This window comes from Cinclus cinclus, chromosome 33, assembly GCF_963662255.1.
Source record: "Cinclus cinclus chromosome 33, bCinCin1.1, whole genome shotgun sequence".
In the NCBI taxonomy this organism is placed as follows: domain Eukaryota; kingdom Metazoa; phylum Chordata; class Aves; order Passeriformes; family Cinclidae; genus Cinclus; species Cinclus cinclus.
Genome location: NC_085078.1, coordinates 1,565,593 through 1,574,454, shown reverse-complemented (window position 1 = coordinate 1,574,454; position 8,862 = coordinate 1,565,593). Strand labels below are relative to the sequence as shown.

At 58.9% G+C, this 8,862-nt stretch overlaps 1 protein-coding gene across 1 annotated transcript; it reads left to right on the top strand.

Moving 5' to 3' along the window:
* Nucleotides 1-460: 460 nt before the first annotated feature.
* LOC134055575 (serine/threonine-protein kinase pim-1-like) lies at nucleotides 461-7,285 on the top strand. The gene is made up of 9 exons (XM_062511980.1): nucleotides 461-528; nucleotides 2,680-2,853; nucleotides 2,998-3,337; nucleotides 3,477-3,527; nucleotides 3,701-4,067; nucleotides 4,711-4,890; nucleotides 5,151-5,248; nucleotides 6,242-6,375; nucleotides 7,264-7,285. Exons 1-9 carry the CDS (start codon nucleotides 461-463, stop codon nucleotides 7,283-7,285), a joined length of 1,434 nt encoding a protein of 477 aa, XP_062367964.1.
* The last annotated feature ends 1,577 nt before the right edge of the window (nucleotides 7,286-8,862 follow it).

Sequence of the window (8,862 nt, the reverse complement as noted above, 5' to 3'; positions counted from 1 at the left end):
AGAGGTGGGGAGATTTATGGACTATGGTGTGCTCAGAGAAGCAGGTGCCAATCTGACTGGGCTATTGTGGCCTCGAAGAGCAGTGCACCGTGACGGCACAGCACAGCACAGCTGCAAACAGTTATTTGGTAAACCTCTACCTCGGCCAGGCCAGAACTGTTCAAAGGCAACCAGGCCAGAAAACTCCTGTCTGGAGCGAGTGGGGTTCACCGGGGTCTTCTTGTGATGGTCGTGAGGCAAATGAGGGAAACTTCGGACCGTCTCTTCCAGATGACAGGAGATGAATTCCCAGAAGTGGCTGTAACGGCCATCTATGGGGTTGGGAGCACTTTGGAGTCTGGGGATGCTTTTGGGGTGTGCCAAATGGGTGCTGCGGGGGCACTTAGAGATCCTGGGAGGTCTGGGGGACACATACGTGACATGTGGTGGGTGGACACTGGGGTTCTGTGAAGCCCAGGGCATGACGGGCGTTGTTGTCCCAGCTCCAACGGGGCTCAACTGGGCCGTGGGGCATGACGGGAGCCACAGGCAAAAACAGAAAAGATGGCGCCGACACCAGGCACCGCCCCCAAAGTGCCAAGACCCAGCACTGATTGGTTGTGTGCAGTGATGGGCGGGAGTCTTGGCAAATGGGAGGCACCAGAGGCAGGAGCCCACTCCATCCCCAGTACAGCCCCGTACAAACCCAGTGCCCCTCCAGGTCATCCCAGTACACCCCAGTCCCACCCAATACACCTGGCTTAGTTCCCAGTCCATTCCAGTTCCTCCCCGTATTATCCACAGTAGGCGTCAGTGTCCCCCAGCCATCCCCACAGTGCGCCCTGTGTCCCTAGTTTGTCCCAGTACTTCCAAGTATCAATCCCAGTATGTCCCAGTAGTTTTCAGTGCAACCCCACAGTCCATCCCAGTCCACCCAGATTCCCCCTCAGCATTCCCCATGTTCCCACGTTGACCCACTTCTCCCCAGTATCACTCCCAGTATGTCCCAGCGTTTCCCACAGTGCTCCCAGTGTTGCCCAGTATGTCCCAGTTCTCCCAAATGTTTCCAAGGAAACCTGAACTTCTCACGGTTGCCGTGGCACACAAACCCAGCCGTGGGATCAGTGCAGTGTCCATGGCCCTGTACAACCCCTGGCAGTGGCCCAGTGCAGGATGCGATGATGATCCACCCGCAGAGCTGGCCCAGGGCAGCTCTGCAGTGCTTTTGGTGGCACCTTGGGCAGGCACACTCCTGAGGACTATGTCTGTTTGCAGTGGAGAAAATTAGGAGTTTTAGATTGTTTAAAAAAATTAAAAAGGGAAAACATCTCTTTGCCTGAGCGCAGCCAGTTCTCCAAGCAAAGCAGGTTCCAGATGAGGGAGGACAGACGGGATGGGGCTGGGCAAAGTGGAGCAAGGTTGTCCACACTGGGTCAGACCTCAAGGAACAGCTTCTCTGAGCAGGCCAGACCTGCCGAGGAGAGACCCTGGATCAATATCAACCACACAATGCTCTAATCACCTCTGCTCTAAAATCAGCAGTAGTAAAATCCACCCTTTAAAACTCCAATGGATATTTCTCCATAACTGCAGCAGAAAACCTTCCTCATGAACTGCACCAGACCAGAGGGAAATCAAGGCAGAGCCGTGGTTTGTCAGGACTTGCTTGATCCCAGTGAGCCCCGTGGTGCATTTGGTGCTGAGTCCTTGAACCTCAGGGCCTAGGAGGAGATTGCACAAACCCTTCGAGGAGTCCAATTCAGAAGAACCTTTCAGCTGCTGCCCATGCCTGTGCCTTGGGCTGGCCCAGACTCCTTCTGGGGGATGTGTTGCACCTCAGCCCTGCTCTGGGAGAGAAATTCCTTCTCCTTGTTTCCAGTCTGGGCCTCCACAGCTGCCCTTGGTATTAATTGTTTCTTTCTCTGGATATTCTCTGTCAAAAGAGCCATCATCTCTGAAACTGCCCATCAATCCCTCCCAGGGCTCTCCTCTGCTGTCCTCAGTCTCCAGCCCACTGAGCACAGAACTCCTTTCTCCACTCCTTTGACCACTATCAAATGGTCATGTGCTTGAGGCCATGGGCACCTGGACAAGAAGGACAGTTCTTTTCCATAGAAAGGAACGTAGGGAGCCCCAGTGTTTCAAAGGCAGGGAAGAGTCGGCCCTCAGGAAGCCAAGGTAACCTACATAGTCCTGGCAGCTTTTGTCTGGGAGCTATCCTTGTATATATCCAGAATTTCAGAGGCAGTATCCCAATCTTGGCCGCCAATGCCTGTGCTTGAACGATGTTTTATTCTCCATGGAAAGAAAAGGCTCAGGGGCTGCCCCCGGGGTGCGCGGGGCTTGGCACAGGGCTGAGAAGGCAACGGAAAAACGGAAAAACGGCCATGGGGACAAACGGCCCCAGGGCTTCAGTTGCAGTTGCAGCAGCAGCAGCAGCGGCAGCAGCGGCAGCAGCGGCAGCAGCAGCGAATCAAGCGACTTTGTCGACCCTCTGGATCTCCTCTCCCTCTCCCGCAGTCCCACAGCCTCTCTCAGTCTCCGTTTCCCGGTGTCTCCCTCCTCTCCCAGTCTCCCTCTCCCCGTTCCGAGCCGGCTCATGCCCCCAGCCCGCCCTCGGCCCCGGGCGGGGCTTCCCCCTCCCCGTCCCCGTCCCCGTCCCCGTCCCCGTCCCCGTCCCCGTCCCCGTCCCCGTCCCCGTCCCCGGCCGTCCTGCCGCGGTCTCTCCTCCGCCCGGCTCTGGCTGTACTGGCAGTGGCGCTGCTGGGCGGGGATCAGTGCCTGGTGCGGCATCGCCTCCCTTTGGCTCCGCCTGTCCCGGCCCCGGCCCCGGCCCCGGCCCCGGCCCCGGCCCCGGCCCCGGCCCCGGCCCCGGCCCCGGCCCCGGCCCCGGCCCCGGCCCCGGCCGCAACGTGGGCTCCGACCTCGGCCTCAACGCGGGGTCCGGCCCCGACCCCGGCCCCGGCCGCAGCCCCAGCCCCAACGTGGATCCCAGTCCCGGTCCCGGTCCCGGCGCCAGCTGCTCCCGGAGCCCGCAGAGCGCACACAGGGCGCGGCCGCTCCCGCCGCCTCCGTTGGGGCTTCCCCGGCCCGAGCTCCGCCGCTCGGCAGCGCGGCCGCTGGCCCCGAGCCGCCGCTGTCGCGTTCCAAAGAGCGAACGCCAGGGGCTGCCCGGCCCGGGACGGCTGAGGGGCGCTCGGGGCCCGTGTCTGGCCCCGGGCCGAGCGCTGACAGCCGCGTCTCGCCGGCAGGGAAGGTGGAGCACGGCATTAAGGAGCGCTACCAGCTCGGTTCGCTGCTGGGGCGCGGCGGCTTCGGCAGCGTCTGGGCGGCGACGCGGCTCTCGGACGGCGCCCCGGTGAGTGGAGGGGCCGGCGGCGGGCGGAGGAGGAGGGGAAGAGCAGGAGGAGGAGGAGGAGGAGGAGGAGGGGTCGGGGAGGGATGGGGCTCGGCAGGGCGGGCGGCGAGCTAAGCCCTCTGCTCCCCTTGGCTTGCAGGTGGCCATCAAAAGGGTGCCACGGAACCGCGTCCGACACTGGGGTGAGCTGGTGAGTGAGCGGGGGTCAGCGGGAGAAGCCGGGGCGTGCTGGGTGGGCATGAGCCGAGGCCCAGCAGGGTGGACAGTGCGTGTGGGGCCAGCAGAGCATCCCGGGCTGGGTGAGGGCTTCCCGAGCCCTGGCACGGCATCAGCCCCGCTGACGGCATCGTGGTCCTCCTGCAGCCCGACAGCACCAGAGCACCAATGGAGATCGTGCTCCTGGACAAGGTGTCCACTGGCTTCCCTGGTGTTGTCCAGCTGCTGGAGTGGCTTGAGCTCCCCAGCGAGATCCTGATGGTGCTGGAGCGCCCGGAGCGGTGTCAGGACCTCCGTCATTTCATTCGGGCACGGGGGTTCCTGTCCGAGGAGGTGGCGCGGCAGCTGTTCCGCCAGGTGCTGGAGGCCGTGCAGCACTGCACCAGCTGCGGAGTCCTGCACAGGGACGTCAAACCAGAGAACATCCTCGTTGACCTGGCCAGCGGGCAGGCAAAACTGATTGATTTTGGCTGTGGCACCTACCTGCAGGACACAGCCTACACTCACTTTGCAGGTGAGCCCACACAGCGCCGTCTTCCCGCTCCCAGCATCTCCTGGCCCAACAGCTCAGGGCCCAGCCTGGCTGTGGGAGCGTGGACTCTCCTTTTTGCTGCCAGTCATGGCACTGAGTCTTCAGCTGAGTTGCTTTCCACTGGGGGCGGCTGGGGGGACAGCTTCCAGCCCTGCTGGCAGCCTTTGCCAGCCGCTGTGCCCAGGACTGGGGCTGGGGCAGCCAGCCTGACAAAAACACCCATGGGTGGGGGTAGTAGGGGAGCAGGGGAGGGGCAGAACCTGCGCACCCGCTGTTTTGGTGTGCAGGTGAGAAAGGGCTTGCACTACTGTGCTCACCTTGTTTGCCTTGGCCTCATAATTGTTTTTTGGGGCAATGCAGGCAGGGAGGATGGAGACATGGATTTCCCCACCACTGAGTGGGTTTTTCCTTGTCATGCTCAGGCCTTGCTAGGGCTTCTGCTGCCCTCTTGCAGCACCAGTGGCTCCTTTTCCAAGCCCAAGTTTGTACACAAGTCCCAGGTGCTGGCCAGAGGCAAGGGGTCACACCATGTGCCATTGGTGCAGCCCTAGCATGGCCAAGGATTCTGGGGCCAGGCTCTGGGAGCAGCAGCATTCCCCTGATGAACTCCATCTCTGTCCCATAGGAACACGGTCCTACAGCCCCCCGGAATGGACCCGCTTTGGCTGGTACTATGGCAAGCCAGCTACCATCTGGTCCCTGGGCATCCTGCTGCACCAGATGGTCTGTGGGAAGCACCCTTTCAGGAGGGGCCGGAACATCAGCTGGAACCATCAGCTCTCACTGCCACAACGGCTCTCTCAAGGTGAATCCTCATCTCTGGGCACGGGGGGAATGGGAGGCAGTGCTGGGAGACAGCAGTGGGCTCGTGAGCATCCCGCTCTGGCAGCTGCTGAGCACGTGGCACAGGTCCTGCTCTCCTGCTCTCCTCCAAAACAAAGAACTGATGGGAGGCTTTAGGCCCAGCTCTGAGCACACGCAGCATGGCTTGGGCATGGGAATAATGGGGCAAAGCAGACTGCAGCCTCCTCCAAGTGACCGGTGGTTTCTGCTTTCTCTCTCCAGACTGCCAAGATCTGATCAAAAGGTGTTTATCCATGCTCGACATAGAAAGGCCCTCATTAGAAGACCTGCTTTGTGACCCTTGGATGCAGCAAATTCACCTGACGTAGAAGAAGGGAGAGAGCCACAGGCGCACTTTGATGCAGGGCTCTGGTAAGTTCCAGCTCCACACAGGCCTTGGCAATCAGAAGCAAAGAAGCCCAGACTTTTTTGTCCTGCCTGTGCCACTGCACCCAGGTCATCAGATGGGAACACCCAGCCCTTGGGCTGGAGCTGAGCTGCTCTCTGCCCAGCACTGGTGGCCACCATCTGAGCTGGTTTGGCTTGTCCTGGTTCACTGACAGCTGGGGCCCTGGGCAGAACACTGAGAGCCTGGTCTCCCCGCCAGGGAAGGAGAAGGAGCCCCTGGAGAAGCTGTAGCAGGTGGGGCTGCTGCTGCTGGGGACAGCGAGGATGACATCAAGGATGACAACCTCTTCCTCCACCTGGCCACTGGCAAGCTGAAGATGACAGACTTGGATTCTGGCACCTTCTTCAAAGCCAGGCTCCACACAGCAAATTTACAGATGAGTCCAGACCCAGGGGGATGCTCCCAGATTTGGGCATTGCACAGCCTGCCCAGGAAACAAAGGTTCCCCCTTTGCTGGGGAGGATAAAATTGATTCTTCTGTCGTCTGCCAAGCTGCCTTTTGGCAGGACTGGGGGATGGGCTGGGGTGGGTACGAAATGGGAGTTGGCTCCTGGCCCTGCCAACAGCCCCCAGCACCCACCGTGCCCCAGCTGGGGCTGGGGCAGCCAGCTTGACACAAACAAAGCCCCGTGGTGGGAGCAGAGGTGGGGCTCCAGAATTGTGCTTGGCTGCTTTGCTTTGCAGGCAAGGAAGGGCTTGGGCTGCTCCACTGCCCTTGCTTGCTTTGGGATCACCATAACTTTTGCGGCAGCGCAGGGGGAAAGGGAGAAAGCACGGGCTGCTCCCAGCCATGGGTTGGGCCTTCCTCAAGCCCTTGATAGAGATAAGATTTTTTACCATTTCTCTTTTCCCCCCCTTTGCACTGTAACCTATTTTCATTATTTTGTTGTTTGTTTCTCTAAAGGAAGTGTTCCAGGTGGGGTCCAGTGTGGATCAGGAGGTGCTTGGGACCAGCTGCGGTGTGGACGGGCCGTGTGCTTGGAGAAGGCTGAGGACATCGTTTGGGACCAGCTTTTCTGCCCGCAGCGATGGCATGAGGTGAGTCCCCGTCTTCTTTGCATGGTGGGATAAGAGCTTTTGGGAAATGGCAGCAAACACCGGAGCATCCTGCTGTGGCAGCTGCTGAGGAGGAGGATGTGCCATGGCTGGCTGCAGGCTGGGCACATGTCCTGCCCTCCTGCTCTGCTGCCCAATGAGGGGCAGCAATGATGGGCAGCTTTGGGCACTGCTCTGGGCATGGCCAGCGTGGCCTGGACACCGTGGGAGCTGGGACAAGGGTGAGCCTTCAGGAGCCTTCAGCTGACGGGCAATTTCTGGTTTCTCTCCTTGCAGCCGGGCCCTGTGGATGCTGAGGCTGCTCTGGGCTCTGCCAGGGCTCTGCTGCAGCTCAGCACCGGGCCCGAATCAGCCAAAGGAGAAATGGTGTGACCTGCAGCAGAGACTTGCTTGAGCATTTTGGCAACGCAGCTCAAGTTTGCAGAGTGTACACCTCCAAGGGAAAACAAAGTAAACCTGTTCAATACCTTCTGAAATGAAATCAATCTGGAACGACCCCAAATGACATTTTCAGCTTGCACAGGCTGTAGCTCAGCCCTCCTCTGAACAGTTCTCTCCCCCACCTGCCTTTTACTTCACAACTGCTCCCTCCTTTCCCCCACTGAGTTCCCAGCCCATCACAGTGTCCATCACGTTGTTGCCTTCCTTGATGCCCCTCACCACGAGGAACACTGATCCCCAGGCTTAGGATCTCATGCTGTCACTGGCTGAAGAGCAGCAATGTCTCAGAGGTCCAGTGAGATTTTAGTGTCATTCAGAGCTGCTCTCCAGCCCTCAGTTCTCCTCACTGCTGAGTTCCCACTCCCTTTTCCTCGTCCTTCCAGCAGGATGAACTCTGTGAATCCCCCTGAGCTTCCCCACTCTTCCCAGCCCACCCATGCACCTCAGTTAGGCTGAAGCTGAAGCTTCTTTGTCTCCTCTGGCACAGCAGTGCAGTCCCCTGTGCAGGGAGCCCCAGCCCCAGAGCACAGCACACAGCAGTGCTGGGCTGGACCAGCTCCCCTCCACCCCTGCCTTGGCTGTCTGTGGCAACTGAATGCTCCCTGTTTGGAGCTGTCATTGCAGGACGGCCCCAGGGCAGAGCCCAGCCGGGCTCCCACTGCATCCCCTGAAGCTTGGGGCAGACACTGGGCCCTGGGCTGAGGTTCGTGGGGAGCACCCAGAGCTGTGGCTTGCAGTCAGTGTTTGCAAGCCTTGTGTTCTCATCTCCTGCAGCCTGTGGGGAAAACAACCTGTGCTGCCAGGCCAGCACTGCCCCTCTGGGCAGGGACAAGGCTGAAGGGCTTTCCCATTTCAGAGCAGCCAGCATTGAGCCTTGGCAGGGCCTGGCAGGGCTGGAGCCAGGTTTGTCTCCCGTCCAGGACTCACTGCTCACCCACCCCCACTGTGCTCACTTACCCATGGACAGAAGGGTCTGTCTATGCCAGGGGTTCTGGGATGTCTCTGTACCCATGGACTGAAGGGTCTCTCTGTGCCAGGGTTTCCATGATGTCTTTGTACCCACGGGTGTAGAATGAACACAGAGACTGAAAAGTGTCAGTCATGTTGCTTTCACACTCCTTCTTTTCTGTACAAGACACATCCATGTACTCCACCATGTATGGCTATATTAAAAGGGTTGGAAAGGATAGAGATTTCCCACCGAGCTCTAACTTTGGCATAACTCACCTTGGAAGCCAGTGGCCGGGGGATTTTTTTCACAACTCTGTGAGTAGGTGTCCAGGAGCTGAAGGGAGCAGCATTTAGAAGCAATTTCATGCCGGATTTCTATGCAGGAAGTGGAGTTGACAACCATCTGCATCTCTGCAGCTGTGCTGGGACTCTCTTCCCTCCACCTCTGCTCACAGGCACTGCCCCTGCAGGGACAGAAAAGGGTGAGGAAGACCTGTCTTGGTCACACAGGGCAGAGCAGGACGCTTTATTGTACCTCAATGCACAGTGATCATGCCTCTTTACTTTCTGCTTAACACAAGCACAGTACCTGCTGATGTAGCAATACTGTGACTAAAGGCATCCCTCTATGGAAAATATTATCAAAAGATAAGAAATGAATAGTAGAACACACCAAATAGAGTAACAAAAAAGACACATGGCACAAAGCAGTCTGGGCAGTCTGTAATGAGTTCCATTCTTAAGTTTATACAGACAACAAACAGGCACTTTATTAATAGTTTCTGGAAAGCACAGAGTTGTTATATTTCTCAGGGCATCCTCAAGCTCAGGCTGTAGAGAAGGGGGGGGACAGTTTTGGAGGCACCACCAAGTAGAGAACCAACAGTGCCAGACCCAGGGATGGGCACCAGGGTGGCACAGGTGACCTTTAGGTTTTGCAGGGCCCAGGCACAGGGGCTGTGCCAGAGCCAGGGCTGAGGTCACACTCTGTGGGCTGAGGCAGATCCCCAGCCAGAAATCCCCCCCTGACCCAGCAGCTCTCCAGTGTGGCCACCAGGCCAGCTTGCCAAGGGAGGC